The 21,236-nt window shown below is 48.0% G+C and overlaps 2 protein-coding genes and 2 long non-coding RNA genes across 5 annotated transcripts; 1 reads left to right on the top strand and 3 right to left on the bottom strand.

Moving 5' to 3' along the window:
- Window positions 1-1,402: 1,402 nt before the first annotated feature.
- LOC120639194 lies at window positions 1,403-1,916 on the bottom strand. The gene is made up of 2 exons (XR_005661315.1): window positions 1,803-1,916; window positions 1,403-1,728 (listed from the first exon to the last, which is right to left on the bottom strand). It is a non-coding gene; the product is annotated as an uncharacterized LOC120639194 (long non-coding RNA).
- Window positions 1,917-2,500: 584 nt separating this feature from the next.
- On the bottom strand, window positions 2,501-3,399 carry LOC120639193. Its single transcript, XR_005661314.1, has 3 exons — window positions 3,200-3,399; window positions 2,800-3,102; window positions 2,501-2,735 (listed from the first exon to the last, which is right to left on the bottom strand). It is a non-coding gene; the product is annotated as an uncharacterized LOC120639193 (long non-coding RNA).
- A 2,007-nt stretch (window positions 3,400-5,406) lies between these two features.
- LOC120712371 lies at window positions 5,407-8,198 on the top strand. Its single transcript, XM_039998136.1, has one exon. The coding sequence runs from the start codon at window positions 5,493-5,495 to the stop codon at window positions 7,893-7,895; it is 2,403 nt and encodes an 800-aa protein (XP_039854070.1). The 5' UTR covers window positions 5,407-5,492; the 3' UTR covers window positions 7,896-8,198.
- A 545-nt stretch (window positions 8,199-8,743) lies between these two features.
- Window positions 8,744-20,124, bottom strand: LOC120712372. Of its 2 annotated transcripts, none has more exons than XM_039998138.1 (18): window positions 19,904-20,124; window positions 19,419-19,536; window positions 18,717-18,898; window positions 18,523-18,630; window positions 18,358-18,422; window positions 17,389-17,494; window positions 16,931-17,014; window positions 12,054-12,200; window positions 11,585-11,713; window positions 10,833-10,900; window positions 10,473-10,506; window positions 10,313-10,397; window positions 9,876-9,943; window positions 9,689-9,802; window positions 9,573-9,605; window positions 9,400-9,486; window positions 9,172-9,263; window positions 8,744-9,080 (listed from the first exon to the last, which is right to left on the bottom strand). In XM_039998138.1, exons 1-18 carry the CDS (start codon window positions 20,057-20,059, stop codon window positions 8,978-8,980), a joined length of 1,779 nt encoding a protein of 592 aa, XP_039854072.1. In that variant the 5' UTR covers window positions 20,060-20,124; the 3' UTR covers window positions 8,744-8,977. The 2 variants fall into 2 exon arrangements, with proteins under 2 accessions (XP_039854072.1, XP_039854071.1); XM_039998137.1 differs by having other exon boundaries at window positions 8,771-9,080; window positions 9,573-9,608; window positions 19,904-20,123.
- Between the last annotated feature and the right edge of the window lie 1,112 nt (window positions 20,125-21,236).

The following is a 21,236-nucleotide window of genomic DNA, read 5'->3' as shown; positions in this document are numbered from 1 at the left end:
GGTAGTCCTAGTAGTCGTACCCCCACGTAGCAAACTGTGTTGAGCCTTCTTCGCAGTATCCACCCATTGCAGGTGGTGCCGGAGGGGCAGGGCCCTTCTTCTTATGACAAGGGCAGTTGCAGTAAGAAATAGTGCATAGTTCATCCTGTGAAGCGGCAGCATTGCTGGTATCATCATCTTCGTCGTCTTTGTTACCCTCGCTTACTTCCTCGTAATGGTTCACCTTGCATTCCAGATCAAAGATCTTTATCTGGAGGTACTCGATGAACTCCTGAACTGAATCAATTGATGCAGGATCGACCCACCTGGTAAAACCACAGTTTTCTGGAGCATCTGAAGACTGCAAAATAAATTTCATGTAAGGTGTCTCAATGAAGATAAAGAAATAAAACAACCGAGTATTACTCATGCGTGTGGGCATTTGAAGAAACGCCGACCGCCATCCATCCCGTCGGTGCATATCTGCACTAAGCAGTCCTCACCATGTCTGCATTTTGGCCACGGTTCTCTACGGTTATCGTATTGTCGAAGAGGAGTTTCATTGGTAAATTCACTCTTGTGCTGTGGCGGAAACTTAAACACTAGTTCTGGAAAGGAATCGGGTCCAAGAGGCCCCTCCCATATTATGGGGTCTCCCTTTCTTCCCCTTTTTCCTTTCCCAAAACCATAGTAATTCTTCCCGCTAGACCCACCTCCAGACATTGGGTATACAATGAGCTTTGGTGTTTGAGTGCTGCTGGGAGTTCACAAACTTCGGAGTATTTATAGGCGCACAAAGGTCTGCTACTCGGAGTGTGGAGTGTAAATGCACCTGAAAAAGCCTACATGACAACACAGTGAAGAGTATTCAATTCTCGAACTGACTACTCGATGCATCTCTGTGCATGCAGAGCATCTAAGTGCATGCAGACTCACAGCACTGCATCGCTGCCGCTCGGTCAATCGTGCCTAGATGCCGCCTTCCCCACTACACGCCACAGACCTTCGCTGTAGAATGACAGTTCCATCGTCCTCGCCCGAGAGACTGCTTTGAAGGTGAGCTGGTGTGGTTGCCGTGTTGTCACATCTTTTTGAAATGGTGAAAGGGTGCTGCTATTGGGCTGTCGTCTTTTGTCACGTTTGTCTGGGCAAACAATGCGACATATGAGAAACCCGTGATCGTCGTGCTGAGCAGTGGCAACCTGTGATCTCGTACTCGCAGCTACATACACTATGGTCCCTATTTTGAGCTATACGAGCGTGTCACGAAATTTACTCTCTATGCGGTAATCGTCATCATCGTCGGCGGGATCTCGGCCGCTAACTCCTCCCGCACCTAACTTGTCCTTCATTAAATCACGGAAAAAATTCGCAAGAACTTCGCTTATTTCACGAGCATTATGGAACCCACAAACATAATAAGTTCTCATCAATAATATCTATAGAAACAAATGACAAGTAAACTATCACAATCATAAACAACCATAATCCGAACAGTCGAAACAGTCCATAATAACAATAGATAAACAAGTGCCAACAACTAACCACCCCTACCATTCCGACCTCTCTTACGTTGTGCGTGTACGTGATCTGTAGGGTAGCTATGACGTTCCGGTGGCCTCACGTCTCTGGCAGGACAGAGTAACAGAGCCACAGGTGTATGCAAGCTGGGATCATCGTCCTGGGCAGGCGTAGCAAACAACCGTGTAAAGTCCTCCAAGGAGGCCGCGTCGTTGTCTTCAGACCACCCTACAGATGACAAAAAAAATTTTAAGCAACATTCAATAGGGGAATGCAATTCCGTACAAATTATTTGTACGTACCCTGTGTTGGAGGTGGTGGTGGTGGTGGTGGATAGGAAGAAGCTCCTTCGTATCCTCCTAGTGGCGGCATAGTGTGATACGAAGACGGCCCCGCTCCGGTGAACTGTTGTGATCTTGAGTATAAAGAATAACGTATGAGCCTTCGACCATAAAATATAAGCAAATAAAATTATGCACCACATATTTACCTAAAGTCCCTCCAGCATGTGGCATAGAGCTAAACTGGGTTCCTTGAAATGGAGCCCCTTGCGAGGCACCTGGCCCTCCATAGGGCTGAGAACCGGGGTACCCGTACCTTGTGTGGAGTCGTATTTAAATACTGCATATAAACATATGGATCGGTAAATATCACACCATACATTCGTACTGTCGGTGGTATAAGGGAGGCTGCTGCCATGCGGGACCACAAGGAACCGACGTCGACGTTTGCGACGATCCGTAGGAATCCTCGTACTCCGTCCGCGTACCAAAGGCCTGAAGAATGCCTCGGGCTCTATCACGTTGAGTGGTCCAGGCCTCAAGTTGTGCCGGCATGCTCATCGTAGACCCGCCATGAATCCTCATTATATTCAGTGAGCAATCTAATTCAAGCAACCTACAGGTCTCGAACTGCAACCAAAAAAATTTAGTATACAAATCTTAAAAAATCGAAAATGCCGTCAACATTTACTCACCGCCCCAGCTAATGCCTCATCCCTGTGTCGTGCATAGGGATCCTGCGAAGTCGCAACATGCGGCTGTGGATGCATGTCAACATACGTCAAACGGCAACGAGTCTTCGGTTCGTACCAGGTCAGGTACACCCGAAACGAAGGCTCAGTGTGTGGACCGGTATCCTCAGCCAACTGCTCGCCTGCATCATCTCACGCAGCCACCCATGGTTGTAATCTAGTGACCCACATTGTCGAGAAAGGATGTCCAGCCCTTGATAAACTGTACGTTAAATATAAATTAGTTTCACGTTATTAGTACATGGGTGCTCATACATTTTTGTTACCTATGATCGTGGCGTTGAACACGATCCAACGCTGAAGACACAGGGAAAGACTGGCGTCGACCGAACTGCCTCATGACTCTATCCGGGCAATGGGCCTCAACTGCAACGTCGTACACCAAAGCTGCAGTAGTCATCCATAGGCCCTGGTCCTGTGTGCACACCGAAGATATCCCAAGCGGTGCACGTGCGGCTATAGCCGAAGGACTATATGGCTCCCACACAATGTTTTTTTGGGGTCAATCGATCAAATTCGGCAACAAACTCAGGATAAGACCGCCGGGTCTGTACATGTGCCCATGTTTTCTGCAAAAATAAAAATTATGTGTCCATAAGAAATGTATTGAGGGAACAATGTATGACCATAGTATGCATAGAATATAAATTTTTATCGGGTCCATACCTGTCGAGAGTACCAGAGAGTCCCCATGGTGGGTCTGTCGTCCTCCGTGTCACCGTATATATCTGGCGTGTACGGTGACTGGTCAATCATGGGACGACCGATAGCAATCCTCTCGTAAGACCAAAGCTGTAGCAGAATTGGGCACCCCGTTAGGACAGCATTCCTATCATTCTGCTGTGATGCATTGCAGAATCCACGATATGTGCATGCAAGAACTGCTGAACCCCAACTATATAAGGGTATGGCATCCTCATCTGCATCGGCGATCTCCTGTGCGTAGGGCAGAAGCACCCTATCCACATAGTGGCCGTGTGAGTTGTTGAACATGATGTACCCAAACAACCACAGCAGGTATGCCTCGAGTGATCTAGTCACGCTGTACTCATTGAGAAGTACGAACATTGAGAATAAGAAACACATGAGTTATTTCAAAGCCATAAAATACATCAACACATCGTTTTGTACGAAATTGTACCTGAAACTGTAGGAGCCATGACTTGGAAGAGCCTTTCGACTGTGGGTGCTCATTGAAATCTTCAGGATCAATCGTGGTGGCAACACCTGCAAAACGTTCCTCAAGATCCTCCAGCCACGTAGAAGGTACCACACGGGGCCCGACAGCGTCTCCGGTGATAGAAAGACCAAGCAGCATCGCAACGTCCTGCAGGGTCGGTGCCATCTCCCCACAAGGGAGGTGGAACGTGTGTGTCTCAGGTCTCCATCTGTCAACGAGAGCTGAAAGTAGAGACATGTCTAGCTTCACCAAAGCACTCTCAGCAAGACGAGCCACAGTGAGAAGACCTGCCTCGCTTAGCCTGCATCATACAGTGCACAAATGTTAATACATTATATAACGAAATGTATAACGGATAAAAACAGAAAATAGACGACTTATCACCTGGGCACCCATCGTGGGTCTACAGCAACCAACTCTGCAGGTAGACGTGGACGCAGCACGTTTAGTTCTTGGTGCTGAACCTTCGCAAGGAAGGACCGGTGACCCGAGTCTATTGTTGGGTCAAGCAACGCAGGAGTAACCCCGGCCATACCTACCACGTAAGATCAAAACAATACAATACAATCACACACATCTAAATATTTCTAATAGTTTCTTATATTTCCTAAATAATTTCTAAGATTTTCTAACGATTTATAATAATTTCTAATAATTTCTAACATTTTCTAACATTTCTAATATTATCTTGCAATTTTTAAGATTAATTAATTAGATTGCTAATGTACTATATCAACTCTAATCACTACAACTAACTACACCTAAATGTACCACTAATCAGTCCTAATAATAATTAAACTGATTGCTAATCTACTGTTTTAACAAAATAGTTTCTATAATTTTCTACAATTTTCTAACATTCTCTACAATTTTCTAACATTTTCTATAATTTTCTACAATTTCCTAACATTTTCTACAATTTTCTAATATTATCTTGCAATTTTTTTTCTAATACTTCTCTAATAATTTTCTATTATTTTCTAATACTAAATCTAACACTAAATGTACCATATCAACGCTAATCACTATCAGTAACTGCACCTAAATGTACCACTAATCACTCCTAACAATAATTGAACTGATTGCTAATCTACTATTTCAAAAAAATAATTACAACATAATCTATTTATAAAATGTAGAAAATTTTAGTTACCTACAGTCGCCGGCTTGAAAATCCGGCAGGCCTTCGCCGCTTTGGCTCTCCCTCACCCCTCCTCTCCCTCCCTCCCTCTCTTTTCTTTTTTTCTGGATTTTTAGTGAGGCAAATGAGGGGGTGAGGGGCAGCCAATAGCTTATATAGGGTCGGGGGGCCGGTCGCCCCGCAGTCGGGCGGCCTGGAGGACTGGCCGCCCCGCTGCCGGGCGGCCGGTTCTCCAGGGACCTCGGCGCAATTTTTTGTCGAGTTTTTTTTTTCAGATAAGCCCCTGCCGCCCGGCTGCCGGGCGGCCAGGTCCCGGCCGCCCGGCAGCTGGGCGGCCGGGGTATATTCATGTAAATTTCGAACACGAAAATATATTTTTGTAAAAAACGAAAATAAAAAATAAAAAAACCGCTGGATTATCCAGGAAAAGGTTCGACCCGGTCCACTTGGGTTTCAGCCCTGGATTTGGGCCACGAGGCCCATTATTTTTTTTAGGAAATCACGGCCCATCCTTTCCAAACCAACCACCGACGGCGCGAGGCCACTGGTGTGACGACTAGTCCATAGTCCATAGTCCACTCCTCGCCTCGTCCGGTCCCCTACCCCCGACCTCCGCCCCCGATCCGCCGCCGCCGGCCATGTCCGGCCGCCACGCGCCGCACCTCCGGCTGTCCGTGCCGCCGCGGCTCTCCGCGCACCCGTCCTTCCGCTTCCCCTCCACGCCGCTCCCCACCCCGTCCAAAACCCGCGGCCTCCCCTCCGCCTCATCCGCCTCCCCCTCGTCCCCGTACGCCGCCGCGCTCCTCCGGCTTCTCGTGCTGCACGCGCTCTTCCTCCTCGCGCCCGCCGCGCGCGCGCTCCCCTCCCTGGCCCACGCGCTCGCGCTGCCCCCGCTCCTCGCGCTGCTCGCCGCCGCCGCGCTCCTCCTCCTCCACCTCGCCGCCGCCTCCCGCAAGGCCCACCAGCCCCACCACCCGTTCCCGGGGCTCCCCGCCCTCCTCCGCCCGGCCCTCCTCCTCGCGCTCTCCCTCCTCCTCCGCCTCGTCGCCCTCCGCGTCCTCCCCTCCCCCGGCCTCCTCGTCCTCGCGGAGTCCGCCGGCGCCCTGCTCGCCCGCGCCCTCCGCCGTCCCTCCCGCCGCCGCGTCCTCTCCGTCGCCGTCGCGGCTCTATCCCTGTTCTGCATACCCCGATCCTCTTCCGTGGCCCTCGCGATCCCGTTCGCCTCTGGCTTCCTTTCCTCGGCGGAACACTCGGCCACCACGCGACATGCCACGCGCAGTCGGCGCGCGCGAGCGGCGGCCTTTGCACTCGCCGCTGCCATCCTCTCCGTGCCGACCCTTGTGGGTGTCTTCTTTTTCGGTGGCAGCGACGCCAGCGACCGCCTTGATGGAGAAATGCCGACCGGCCCGCTCTGGTGGGCGCTGCTTAACGCGTCCGTCTTTGGGATGGCTTTGGGCCGGCGGCAGGAGCATGATGGCGGCAGTGGTAGGCCAAGTGTGGATTTTGCAATGACGTTCTTGTGCACTCTTGTTCTTGAGCTGGTGTACTACCCGAAGCTGTCTTTACCGGGTTTCTTGATCTGCGGGTTCCTCTTGTGGATCGCCAGCAGGGAGCTGGCTCCTGCAGGATTTGTGGAGCTTGGGAGCGAAGATGTGTCAGAGTCGGTTTATGAGGCAGTCATGGGTCCAGTCAGGCATATCCTGAGTGAGCGCAAGTCAAGGAAGATTGCTGCATTTCTCTTGATCAATACAGCTTACATGTTTGTGGAATTTGGCAGTGGGTTCATGAGTGATAGCCTTGGGTTGATTTCTGATGCTTGCCATATGTTGTTTGATTGTGCTGCATTGGCAATTGGTCTCTATGCATCCTACATTGCAAGATTGCCTGCGAATGGGATGTACAACTTTGGAAGGGGCAGGTTTGAGGTACTGTCAGGGTATGTTAATGCAGTGTTCTTGGTTCTTGTTGGTGCGCTGATCGTGTTGGAGTCATTTGAGAGGATTCTTGAGCCTCGGGAAATATCAACTAGTAGTCTTTTGACAGTTTCAATTGGTGGACTTGTCGTAAACATCATTGGATTGGTTTTCTTTCACGAGGAGCACCATCATGCTCATGGTGGTACCTGTTCTCACTCCCATTCCCATTCTCATTCCCACTCACATTCTCATTCACATCATCATGACCATGAAGATCACCAGCATGATGGCCATGAAGATCACCAACATCATGATCATGATCATCACACTGTTAATCATGCGAAGGCATGTTCTGGTCACCATGGAGGTGAGAGGCATAACCATGATCACCGAGGTAATAGTAATTGTGAGGGCATTCATAACAATCTGATGGATAACACCTGCAAGGATAAACATAGCCATAGCCATGGCCATGAGCATCATCGCAATGACCATTCAGAACATTGCCATCACAGCGGAGATCATGCTCATCAAAATTGCAGCAGTATTAGTATTGGGCAACAGCTTCTTGAGATTCCTCTTAGCAATATGCATTCTCACGGCACAGAAGGTCACTCTTCAAAAGAATTACTGACCTCATCGGAATCTGGAAACCCTAAGAAGTCAGGACACCGGCATCACATTGACCACAACATGGAAGGAATCTTCTTGCATGTCCTTGCTGACACAATGGGAAGCGTTGGTGTTGTAATATCAACCTTACTGATCAAGTACAAGGGATGGCTTATAGCCGACCCTATATGCTCAGTATTCATTTCAGTAATGATCATATCTTCTGTTCTTCCATTGTTAAGGAATTCTGCTGAAATTCTGTTGCAGAGAGTCCCGAGGAGTCATGAAAAGGATTTGACTGCAGCTTTGGATGATGTTATGAAGATTGAAGGTGTCCTTGGAGTCGATAATGTTCATGTATGGAACTTAACAAATACTGACATTGTAGGCACTTTTCATCTACATGTATCCGCAGAAGCTGACAAGTCTTCCATAAGAAATAGAGCTTCACGAATATTTCATGAAGCTGGGGTTCAGGATCTGACTATCCAGATCGAGTGTGTTAAAAGATAGCAACAGTTGTTGATAGTGTGATAGTTTTTGACATAGAAAAGTTTTTTAAGGCACTCCACACAGGTCCATCTGCTTCAAGTGTATCCTGGAAATATTCTTTTTAATGCAAATGTGCATCTTGTAATTGAGGAATTGCATACTCTGTTGTGGCCTTGCACCAAAGCACAACCTCATCCAGTCATCCCAATCTGTTACTGTGAATATTGGTGAATCTTACAAACCAATACTGCTCCTTCTGTAGACTTGATAATGTATATTGTCCAAAATGCAGGATTAGAATAACACTTGTTGCGACTTGTTTTATTGTTGCATTGACATGTTTTGTCATTGGCTAGCTAAATAGATCATTTCATGGAAGAAAAAGAGAGACCATTTTGGACCACCGGTTCATTATTCACAGGAGTGGCTATCTGATCTGACGGTGAAACAAATCACAGTCTCCCTGTATGGCTTGTTTATTTGATAAAATGGAAGTTAATTGTTGTTCCACATGCAAAACACAAGGCATTTATTTTCAGCTTGCATAGTTGATACATTATTTGGACATGTCCAACGAAGGCCTCCTGAGGCGCCGGTGCGTAATGGGGTTTTTGAGCGGGTCGATAATGTAAAGAGGGGTAGAGGTAGACATAAACTGACGTGGGATGAGTCGGTTAAGAGAGACCTTAAGGATTGGAATCTCTCTAAAGAGATAGCTTTGGATAGGAGCGCTTGGAGACTAGCTATCAATGTGCCTGAACCTTGAACTTATTTCTTTCGGGTTTCATCTCTAGCCTACCCCAACTTGCTTGGGAAAAAAGGCTATGTTGTTGTTGTTGTTGTATAGTTGATACATTATTCAGCACACATCAAACCACACTGAACTTGATTCAGCATTATTGGAAAAATGATGTAGACAACACATATTCACTTCAGGAGTTCAGCGAAGTAGTAAGTTACAAGTGAAACAGACTTTTCAATCAGTGATTCTATCTGTGCTGTTCTCAAAATGTTTTCCTCTAACGGAAAGCTCACATAGAGATCTATCTATACTTGTTTCTTGTTTTTCTAAGGGAGACCTGAGTTCTTTAAAATGAAGCTGTTTATTCCCCTTGACGATAATCTAAACCAGCTCCGTATCTCCATGCTTCAAGATACCGTTTCCATTGATATTTATCCCTTGGAGGCAAGGATTCGACCCAAGACCTTCAAAATGTCGTGAAAATAGCAAGCATGCCAGAATGTTAGACGTACAGAAGTGTGGATTTTGACACTAGAGAGATGCCATCCATTGTACCTCGTGACTGGATCGATGAAGGTAGAAAGAAAAGTGTAGTAACCAAGCATCAGAAAATGGCCTGACCACTCAAGGATGACTCCAAGTCCAACCTGGAAGAAAGCAGAATCAATGTTCTACTAAACTCCAGTTTGCCAAACCTTAATGCAGGGATTTGCCAAGGCGTCGCAGCTTGTATGAACTCAAAAGAGAAAAATGGGAGATTGTGCTATTTTTCACAAGTTTTACCTGCTTAAATATTGAAGGGAGAATTTGTGGCCGATTGAGCATTACTAGACCCAAAGTTTTCACCAGAGGTCCAAATTGTATCACGTCCTGCAAATGCACAACTTCAACAGTATTTTGTATATGGATATAACAATGTAAATTCCTGGGTTTTAGTACAATGTGCAAGTAACAACCTGGAGAAATGGCCGGAGTACAGAATCCCCAAGCTTCTGATATTGAAAAAAGAATCAAAATTATAAGATAAATAAAACAATTGACACTGGCTTATCTTTTAAGTAACCCAAGTTACCTTCATCGACTGAAAATTAGCAAAGAGAAGCTCATTAATAAAGGTTGGTGACACATCGACATGCGGCCTTACTGACATCGCTCGTTGGAACAGCCATGATGCACTTAAATTTGGCTGCAATACTGAAAACCTAATTAGGTTCTACTCCACTTCATATTATAATGAAAGGGCTATGGAGTATACTAACCATGTAAGGGTTCAGCAGCCGCAAACTATGTGCATCCAGGAAATCTCCTTCAACTGCTTCATATATACCTTTAGCTCCAAAGAATAAAAAGAAGAAAGAATGTGAAACCAAATGGATAGCATACCACAGCAAAAGTAAAGGCATGCAAGATTCATAGCAATAAAAGTAATACTGTGTCTTAACATCTAAATTACTAGCATCTTAACATATGGGCTGAGGATGCCAGTTGATTTCCTAACTATTGGTGTAGTCTAGAAAGTGTAGTTTTGTGATACAAATGAGTTAAGAGAGGCGTAAGTTTGTGATGATTTACCGAGTTGACTCGGTTTTTCATTAATGTTAGAGCAAACATATATTTTTTAATCGAGTAAAAAAATATATATTTTTAATGTATAAAACAATAATGCATTAAAGACGAGTGAAATTCAACAAACAACCATTTGACAAACGACCAAGATGTCTCGTCAAGCTTCCAAAACCTAACAATGAAACAGGCGACTGTATTCCACTAGCATCACCAACCTGAAGTGCAACGGCATCAGGGGGTTAAGAACAGATGCATGACCAATAGAGCTTCTGATAACAGAAATCACATACCTGTAAGATGCGGTCAAATGCAGCTGGTAAGGGGCTGAAATGGTGGAATTGATGGTGTCAGACTTTGCACATAAACCTAAACACGAAAGTGCCAATAATGGCATAATCAGAAGAGAAGGACATGTAAACTATGAAACTCTGCAGATACAGCCCAGATAATGATCAGCAAAGCTAAATCTTGGGACTTATCACTCGTGTTTATGCTAGATATGTATTAACAAAATGTACAGTTCTCAAGTCCAAATGAGCATTTGTTTTCTTCATATAAAACTTCTCACACATTCAGCCAAGGAACACCCATGACCGTGAATACAATATGCCATAAATTGGCATGACAAAAGAAGGACATAGGATATATACCTATCCCGGTAAGTTGGGAAAATTCCAAATATAACTCTCTTTATATCCAGATTTTCAAGAACTACATCCTACAAAAACAAAACAAACAATGAATAAATAATATGATTTACAAACACATGTAAATTAGCAAGCTCATAATGTACAGCAATGCATACCAAATTGCTGACAAACTGGTTTATCACAATTTTAAGTTCAACTGTTTTCAACATTTCAGCTTACATATGCTATTGTTAGACCATATACAACTATGCAGTTGATGAATTGGTGTAAGCAGTAAGCCTATCAAACAGATAAACTTCCATGGAGACACCAGATCATTTTTGTTGTAAATCAAAGCCAACCGTGTCCATTAATTTGGAAAATCAGCAGAGCAATAAACAAGAAGGATACTTAACAATGTCATATTGGACTCCTAAGAGAAAAGGAAGGTGGACCGATCAACATAGAAAGATCACAACTGCCTCACTGCTTGTCCTCGTATGTTGTACCTTTCATCCGATTACCAGTAATTGATAATAATGTCTAATAGTGCAACACATTTTTGCTATGTACATTTCTATATCAGGATACGTCGTGCACCATGAATGTACATAATAATTGAAAGATCATGTTCCTTGATTGACTAATGATTCTTTAAGTACAAAAGCAAATTGTATAAATGATACTCGACTATAAAAAGATACCAAAGCTGCTAATGACGAAGAATCCTGTTAGCTTTGCAATCTGTAAGTATATGACAGACGATCATTCACCTGGTAAGCAGGCATAAGATTCCAAAACACTTCCAAAAGTTCTTCTAGCTTAGGGCCCCCAAATTTTGGATCAACATAAGTGAACATGTACGTTGTACGATCATTGGGACCAGAACCAGCAGGAAATGCCTACAGAAACGCTCAGATCAAATGAGACAAGGAATATAACATCAAAAGGGTTTGAATCCCATTTGGATTTTTTTTACACGATTTGGATTAATTTTTAGCAGTTCATGAAACAGTATTTTTTAACTATTTCACAAGATAGCTGATATCGTGAAAAGAGGATGGTAACTGAGAGTCAAAAAGAATAGATGGTAACTGTGTCAAAAGCACTTTTGTTCTTTATAAAAAATGCTGCATTTGTGGAACAAAGTACAATAATGTGGAGAACATGTCAAAGTTTAGACATCCAAGTTCATTGCTATGATTTTGCATTAAAAAGGCTGATTGACAAAGAAACATTTACCTCCCAGAAGAGTTGTACTCCTGAATTTCCAGCTCTATTTACTGATGAGCTACTGAAAATAATATCACTTGTTGTATTTTTTTCAAATCCACGAGCACAAGCACCAACAACAAGGCACATTCCATCTGGTTTTCTACCAGACCGGATCTTGCACAAGGACAAAAGAGTCATAACTGATTTGTAGAGTGGAATCAGGAAATGACAGCAGCAGTAAGATGGATATGCGACTAATAAAATAAAGTTAGATACAGGCACAGTGTTCAATAATCCCAAAATCTTGAAGTAATGAAGATGACAGCTTCAGATCTATGGAAATTTGAAACACTTTACAAACTATATCACTAACTTCCGCCAGTGCTTCCTAGCTTCCCTTTTAGTGCCCGCTTGGGAGAGCTTCACTAGTGAAGCCAAATCCAAAGCCAATGAAGCCAAAAAAAAACTGGTTTCACCTGGCTTCTAGTTCATTTTAGCCCAAGCTTACAAAATGGCTTCACGCTACAGTGCCTCGATTTGCGCAAAACTGGTGAAGCTGAGCCATAATAAGCCCTCCCAAACAAGCCCTTAGTAAAAGTTACGGAAACCAAGTTCTGTTTCCATGCATGTCATTTTTATTTTTGATGTAGTAAAAACTTTGCTCAAAAGTTACTTCTATATTGTAAACATGGAACTTGGTTTGCACAGTCGTAAAGCCTAAAATATGCTTAGCCAACCCTGGGATACTAATGAACTTATCGTACTGTTCAAACTGAGTGAAACACCACCACCGTATGTCCCTATAGCCATGTTTTCAAATCGTCGATCAGGCCGATTAGTCGAGCCTAGTCGTCCTATATGTCCCAGGACCAATATGATATATGTACTGCATATTACTTAATAAAAAGCAAGCATGAAGACAACAATGATGGTCGATTTTTCACTTACTTGTGTGAGATGATTTGTGAACTGTCTAGAACTCTGTCTCAGCCTCTATATACTAAAAACCTAATGGGCCACCTTGCCAGCCGTCACCGGCCGAGGCCCACAACTCAAACAGCCCACAAAACAATCTCAAGTCTGATCGTTTTCCAATCTGATCGACGCGACTAATCGCGACTAGTCGGACGACTAGAAAACTAGTCGCCCAGACCTACTCGGTGTCCCTTATCGGGGTCACTGGACCGATAAGCCCGACTAATCGTGACTAATCGCGATTAGTCGGACGACTAGATAACATGGCCCTATAGGTGTAAGCACATGATAACTTGTATGACAGGAATATAATCTTCAGAAACTACCATTATTGTACTAAGTGGCACCATACAAGAAACTAAAGCAGCATTGAGAGAAAGGTGCTGCTACCTACTCCTAAATCAAACAAGTTGGAAGCCTCATTCGTAGTAGTAGGAGAGAATAGAGTGTTGTATTCCTCCAAACCCTAAAAGGGTGGGATATATAGCACCTATACATGGGCCTCTAGATGGGCCGTAACACTGGGTCATATGGGCCACTCACACATACACCAACACCCCCCCCCCCCCGCAGTCTGTACTACCGGCGCAGCGGAGTTCAAGACTGGACAATAAAAAAGCACACACAGGGCAAACACCCCCCGCAGCCACAACTAGCCACCTGCTACGTTGAGGCTGGAGCGAAACTCCGAGAAGGTCGAGGAGAGGAGACCCTTGGTGAAGATGTCAGCAAATTGAGAGGTGGTCGGGACATGGAGTACCCGAACATCGCGCACGAAGTGCAAGTCGATATCCATATGCTTCGTCCGCTGATGTTGAACGGGGTTGGTGGAGAGATACACGGCGCTGACATTGTCGCAATAGACGAGCGTGATCTTGGCGAGCGGGCTATGGAGCTCCGCCAAGAGCTGTTGTGGTCAGGACGCCTCTGCCACGCCGTTAGCGACAGTACAATACTCCGTCTCGGCACTGCAGCGGGAGACAACCGGCTGCCGCTTGGACGACCAGAAGACCAGGTTGCCGCCCAGGAAGACGGCATAGCCGGAAGTGGAGCGGCGAGTGTCCGTACAGCCAGCCCAGTCAGCGTCGGTGTAGACAACCAGCTCAGCAGAGGGCGAGCGGTGAAGCACCATGTCGAAGTCAACAGTGCCACGGACGTAGCGGAGGAGACGCTTCAGCGCAGCAAGGTGTGACTACCGGGGATCATGCATGTGAAGACAGACCTGCTGAACAGCGTAGGTGAGGTCCGGCCTGGTGAAGGTGAGGTACTGCAAGGCACCGACAAGACTCCGGTAGGCAGTAGGATCAGCCACTGGATCACCCATATCAGCAGACAGCTTCGCCTGAGTCTGAGTGTCGACTGGAGTGGAGCAGGGCTTGCAATCAGTCATCCCAGCCCGCTCCAGGATATCGAGAGCATACTGCCGCTGATGAAGGAGAAGACCAGAAGGGCGAGGCTCAACAGTAACACCCAAGAAGTGGTGGAGCTAACCAAGGTCCTTCATAGCAAACTCCTGCTGCAGGGAGGAGATGACGCACTGAAGCAACTGCTGACTGGAGGCTGTGAGCACAATGTCATCAACATAAAGCAGCAGGTAGGCAGTCTCATCCCCACGGCGGTAGATGAAGAGAGAAGTGTCAGACTTGGCCTCAGTGAACCCCAATGTCAGCAAGAACATGGCGAACCGAGAATACCAAGCCTGAGGAGTTTGCTTCAGACCATAGAGAGACTTGTTGAGCCAACAGACCATGTCCGGACGACTGGAGTCCACAAATCCCGCTGGCTGAGAGCAGTAGACAGTCTCTGACAGAGTGCCATGAAGAAGCGCATTCTTCACATCCAGCTGGTGCACAGGCCAAGAGCGAGAGAGCAAGAGCGAGAGAGCAAGAGTGAGAGGACCGTGCGCACAGTAGCAGGCTTCATCACTGGACTGAAGGTCTCATCATAGTCCACACCAGGCCGCTGGGTGAAACCCCGGAGAACCCAGCGAGCCTTGTAGCGCTCCAGTGTGCCATCAGCCCGACGTTTATGCGTCCAGATCCACTTGGCAGTGACCACATTGCAACCAGACGGACGCGTCACGAGGTCCCACGTCTGGTTGGCAAAAAGAGCCGCGTGCTCCTCTTCCATTGCGCGACGCCAGTGAGGATCCGCCAAGGCGTCACGGACAGAGGAGGGTACCGGAGAGACCCGCGGCTCTCCCTCGGTGGCGGAGAGAGTCGCGGCCTGAGACACCATCCGCCGAGTCACCATGAGATGGATATGCCAAGGATCCCGATGGATGACTGGCGGGTGGTACACCGCCGGCTCGACTCGAGAGCAAGTCGGCGGAGACTCCGGAGCCGGAGCCGGCGCCGAACGACGCCGGTACACCTGCTCAGGTGGTCATAGGTGCTGCTCAGACCCCGCAGGACATTGAGCACCAAGACCCGATCGGACACCGGACACCCGAGGTCGTGAAGAGCATCAGCCATGCCCTTCATCCTCCTGCATAACTCATCAACGGAGAGGTCCCCCTGCTCGAAGGTGCGGAAGGTGGCGTCGAGCTGGAGAGCGCGGAACTCGGCGTTGCCGAGGAACTGCCCCTCGAACACCAGCCAGGCCTGTCGCGCGGTGCCGCGGTGGGTCCTGACGATGTCCTGAAGATCTAGGGAAATGGTCCCAAAGATCCGGGACATGGCGACGCTGTCGAGGAGCAGCCACACGACATCCCGCGCCTCGATTGGTGTGTCGAGGAGGACGTGGTCGTCGAGGGCGTAGCGGAGGAGAGCGAGGAGAACCTGGTCCCGCCAGCGTCCATAGGAGGGGGACGTGGGGTCGAGGAGGACAGTGACCAGGGCCCTGATGTTCTGGACGCCGGCGGCCTGGAGGTGGAGCTGGGCGACCATGGGGTCGGTCGAGTCGTGCCAGGGTCCAGATCCAGGGGGTGGGGTTTGGTGGGAAGAGGAGGCGTCGTGCTCGGGAACGACGGGCTGCTGGCCGGAGGAGACACGGAAGCAGTGCTCCGCCTCGACGACCCGGAGAGCGAGCATCGGCCGTGGCGCGCTCGCGCTCCCAAGCGAGGGCAGCCACGCGGACCCGCTCCTGAGCCGCTAAAGCCTCCGACTTAGCGGCGAGGAGGGCCGTGGCGAGAGCGGCGTCGGCCTGCTGCCCACGGAGGGCGGCAGCGGCGAACGGCGCATCCACGAGAGGCATCCCGAGTCCAGACCACGTGGGCGCGGCCGGCGCGGGGAGGACCTCAGGAAGGGCGGCGTCGGCGGGAAGGGGCTGCTTGCACGCAGCGACGGCGGCGCGGTGGGCGGCGGCGGCAGCCTGGACGGCGGCAGCAGCGTCCTGGGCAGCGGCGGCGGGCGCCTGCAGCTCGGGCGCCGGTGGGCCCGCGCCCCCAGCGCCCGCAGCGGTGGCTGGGTCGGGTAGGGGCAGCCGGGGCCAGGCGGCCGCGCCCCCCGCGCCCGCGGCCCCTGCGCCCCCCCGCGCCCGCAGCGGCGGCGGCGGCGGCGGCAGGGCCGGGCAGGGGCGCCGTGGTGGCGGCGTCCGAGACGGGGTCGAGGATGACCATCGCGGCAGAGGAGGCGGCGGCCGGTGCAGGAGGTCGGGGCGCGGTAGAGGAGGCGGCGGCCGCAGCAGAGGAAGAGGAGGGAAGGGGAGGGAAGGAGGAGAGGGGTGGAGGCGCCGGCGGCCGGCGGCCGGCCACGGCGGCGGCGTCGTCTGGAGAGGAAGGAGAGGAGAAAGAGACTATGATACCATGTAGGAGAGAATAGAATGTTGTATTCCTCCAAACCCTAGAAGGGTGGGATATATAGCACCTATACATGGGCCTCTAGATGGGCCGTAACACTAGGCCATATGGGCCACTCACACATACACCAACAGTAGTATTAAGTTATCAACTATGATTTGATTTTGGATACACAGATATGTGGAAATACCTGCCGCACGATTGGAGAAAAATTACCCATAGCATCAACAACAAGTCGGCAAGGCAAGGAATCACCATCACTCAGTTTTAGAACCTGTTGGAAAATAGTGGAATGTTAATACCTCCTTGCTTGGAAATACCAACTATCTAATGCCAAACTAGCACAACAATAGATCTACTGGTCTAAACTCTAAAGTGATTCTGAAAAGAACATTTAAAAGTATACATAATAAATGGAATGATTTCTTGATTAAAATAAGTGTTTATTATATTAGTGAAGCCATCCCCATGGTCGAGTGTCTTTTTCTAATATTAGTCAAAACAAGACAATATACGTTCAGAATTAGATAAGGATAATTCTATTAGTATTACACAAAAAAAAATTATGCCAAAAGTACTTATAAAATTTAGAAATCTCCATTGAAGCAGTTTTAATATGGCTAAGTAGACAAAATAAAATTTACTTACTGCACGATCATCATAGACATAAATGCTTGATAGACTCTTCCCCTCAAATATTGCTCCTCCTGAAGAAATAAAGCGTTCTTTCATGGTTTCAACAAGTTTAGCAGGCCTGAAAATGTAAAATATACTGATAGATCAGCTAAGATTATTTCTTTATTATGTGAAGAGCTTTCAAGAAATTACACAGGGAACTAGACTATATGTGGGTATCACTATTAATCTTGTTACTATACCATATACCAAAGTTCCGTTTTTCTGTTTTGCTAATAATTCATTATCCTGAAGATGACTTTTAATCAAGAAATAAGTTTATATGGCATTCCTAATTGCCTTAAAATATAAACCAAATATAAGGCAGAAGGAATTCAACTTGCAAACAAAAGTTGAAGACCCATATAATGATAACAAGATACATGTTAGTCTTTTGTTACTCATTGCCACTTCAGATACTACATATTTATCCTTTTCAGACTATGCCACCATAAGGCCAGCGAGCGCTAGACCGATTGGTCTAGTGCTGCGCTCGGCACCCTGCCGGCCAGGGTTCGAACCCTCACGGGGTTGAATTTCTGGCCGGAGGTGGTGCAGTTTGTTATGCGCGTTGAAAAAAATCTCCTCACTTGTCTCATGTCCAAAGCATAGTTGGGGTCCGGCCTTTCTCACGGGTAACGGACCACTATGTATGGGTGTGACAAGGGTTCGGGGATTTTCTAGACTTGCTTGAGAAGGTCTACTTCTTAGTGTAATGCCGTGGGGGCGGTCTCCCCCCGCAGGTCTAGTTTTTTTTTTCAGACTATGCCATAAGTACAAACAAAGAGCATATTTGTTCAATGGTATATTTATACTCTATCGTCTTGCATATTTCTTGAACATCAAAATCACGTGGGCAGCATGCATTTTCCAAGATCTTGAAACTGGCACAATACAAACTAATGAAAGCTGATTTATATGTGGCACCAGTAGATAACTTACGAAATACCAAGATTAAGAATGTTCTCCACCCAAATTTCACCTTTATCCTCAAATCCGCATCTATTCTGCACAGCAAAAAAAAAAGGAAAAGATGAGTCTATAGACAAAAAGGATGATTAAACAAAAATAGTATTTGATGTCAATTTGTGATCTGAAAGTTCTTACAGGATTGAAATCACTTGAAATAATTTGTTCAAGCTCTGCTTCCGAAAGGATGCCTATCTCCACAATTTCCATAAGCTCCTTTCTTGAAATATTCCACTCCTGTTCCCTCTGTTTTTCAGATATAGGGATATGTTTCATGATTCAGTAAAATGTTCTTGGGACAACTCAGGAATAGCCATATAAGGTTGAATTACCCCTTTGATTATGTTTCTTTCGATAATTCCAACCCGAAGGCCTTTAGAACTGAGGGCAGTAGCTACAAATATACCTAACGTGCCACCGCACACTATTACATCAAATATCTCTGAACCAGCACCAAGATTAGAATCAGCCAACGGCCCTTGAACCCGAATAACAACTTCAGGGACTTTGGAATCTGCATGCATACATTTCCATCAGTATGTAATTAAAGAGATGTTCAAACTTTCAGTTACAATTTTTTAACTTTTTTACTAAATACAGTTGCAAGTCCATTGTTAAACTGGAAAGCCATACAGTTAGTCATTCAGAAGTAAACTGCTGACTATCAGCACTACCAATCATGCCCCCCATCCCCAGGAAGTTCATCAAACAAATGAAATATGTATGGCACATTTCAATCCGATGATTGTCTGGACAAAAGATTTCTACAAAGAAGTGGTGTTTGGCAAAGCCTGTAAAAGCTTCCTATTGAGCAAACTGATTTTCATAGATTTGGAGAGCTTTCCATATGATGAGCCAAATTGGAGTTTCCAGCAGCAGTATGCGGTGAATAACAGATGAAGCAACCAAAACTCACGTGTAAAAGATACAAATCCATGTACCGATCATGATTGCCAAACTTAGTAGAGTTAATATCAGAAACAATAAATCTAGATGAACTTCTCTGTATAATGTTTAGATTATCCAACACATACCTACTTGTGGTCCACATATACTAGACCATATTTGATCCAATCTTTTCAGTGCACTGTATGAGTATGCTCCTCCAGCACCCCCAACTTCTTCACCACTAGAGATCTTCTCCATTATCACCTGCACCGCTCAGTGCTGTCAATCCTTCATGACATAAACTCACATGAGGAACCTAAAGAAAAACTAATTCACCATCCACTCGATAACTATGTGGAAGTTACTGCAGTCAGAGTGCCCTGGAAACATCAAAATACAGGACGCAGATTGAAATCACCGCCATTACGTCAACCGCGAATTGGCATGGCATCCACCCGTGCTGCTACATTAGCCTCAAAATTGTCCCCATCAGAGTGATGGGTTGTGCATTGATGCTTCAACTTTTTATCGGCAACATTCTCATCAATTTGCGTGACATTTCTGTTCGTGTCAACCCTACATCAACGCATCAATCTGGACGACCCTACTGCATCGCGGCCCCGCGGCTCACCTGGGTCCGGGAAGGCGCCGGCGCGGCCTCCCCAGCCGCCGCTCTGGCGCGCAGGCGCGCCCCGCCGCCGCGCCGCGCCCCGGTGCGGCCCCCGCGAGCGCGCGGCGGAGCGGCGCCGGCCGCGGCGGCGACCAGGCGAAGCGCAGCCGGCGGCATGAGTAGCTAGCTAGAGGGGTTGCGGGAACTGGGAGGGGAAGGAGGGATGGGCTTTGGCTCGCGCGCGCTCGAGTACTTTCCCCGCCACTCGAGTCGATTTGGTGAGGCAGAAAACGGCTGGGAAACCCTGGGCTCGGATGGCTGTGGGCCTGTGGCTCCCCCAATCCGGCGACGTGGTCGTCCACGGCGCCAGTGGTCTGAGCCGGGGAGGGCCACGGCAATCCGCGGAGACAACTGGTTACCGTCACGATCACTCGCAGTATCATCAGCAGACAGTTCAGCAACAATATAGCAGCTGGTGATCTCAAGACGCCGCATGTAATCATCTGCCGTAACAAGTGGCAGATTGGCTCGAGCACGGGGAAAGGAAAAGCGGAGTACAGAACAGCAGCGATCTCTGTTACGCGGATACTACTAGGAGGTGGCGTATCCGTATTCGATACATATCGGATACGGATACGCCCCGGATATGTTTCTAGTCGTATCCTGAAAAAATAGATATGTATTTGCTTGGATACTGTTGGAGTATATTGAGCTCATGTATAGAGGCACATCTAGAGGCCCATATATATGATCTATATATCCCACTCTTCTAGGGTTTGGAGAAAGATAAGCTATTATTCTCTCATATCCTCTCACTCACATAGTATCAGCTAGAGTTTCCTGGGCGCGGTTTCTGTAGCCGCCGCCGCCGCCGCCATGACCGGCCGGCAGCCTCCGCCGCCGCCCCCTTTCTCCTCCTTCCCTCCCCTCTCTTCCCTGCCCTCTTCCTCTGCTCCGACTGCGCCAACCTCCTGGCCGCAAATCCGGCCGGCGCAGCCCACTCCCGCCGCCGGTCTTGCGGCCCTGTCGCCGCTGCCCGACCCCGCAGCCGCCGCCGCTGCCGCCGCCGCTGGCGCGCGCGGGGGGGTCACGGCCGCCGGCGCAGGGGGCCGTGCGCCTGCGACAGATCCGGCCACTGCCGCCGTCGCGGGGGCGCGCGGAGGTCGCTGGCGCCGCTGCTCCTCGCGCCGCCGAGGTCGCCATCGCCGCGCCCTTGGTCGCCGCCGCGTCCTCCTCTGCCCTGCGCCTCTGGCGGACTCCGCCCTGCGCGTATGAGGGCGCGGAGGGGGCTGCCCAGGCTATTGGGGGCGCGCCTGATGGGCCGCCCCTTCCTGGGTTGGGACCCAACGGGCCG

This window comes from Panicum virgatum, chromosome 6K (genome assembly GCF_016808335.1).
Source record: "Panicum virgatum strain AP13 chromosome 6K, P.virgatum_v5, whole genome shotgun sequence".
NCBI classification, from domain to species: Eukaryota; Viridiplantae; Streptophyta; class Magnoliopsida; order Poales; family Poaceae; genus Panicum; species Panicum virgatum.
This window is presented reverse-complemented; position numbering and strand designations above follow the sequence as displayed.

Bases quoted from the DNA above. Each gene is read 5' to 3' on its own strand.
- LOC120712371 (XM_039998136.1), top strand. From the start codon at position 5,493: ATGTCCGGCCGCCACGCGCCGCACCTCCGGCTGTCCGTGCCGCCGCGG.
- LOC120712372 (XM_039998137.1), bottom strand. From the start codon at position 20,059: ATGCCGCCGGCTGCGCTTCGCCTGGTCGCCGCCGCGGCCGGCGCCGCT. The intron at 17,495-18,357 runs GTAAGTTATCTA...TTACATTTTCAG, and splicing joins ATTCTTAATCTTGGTATTTC to GCCTGCTAAACTTGTTGAAA. The intron at 9,264-9,399 runs GTAAAACTTGTG...GCTTTCTTCCAG, and splicing joins TCCCTTCAATATTTAAGCAG to GTTGGACTTGGAGTCATCCT.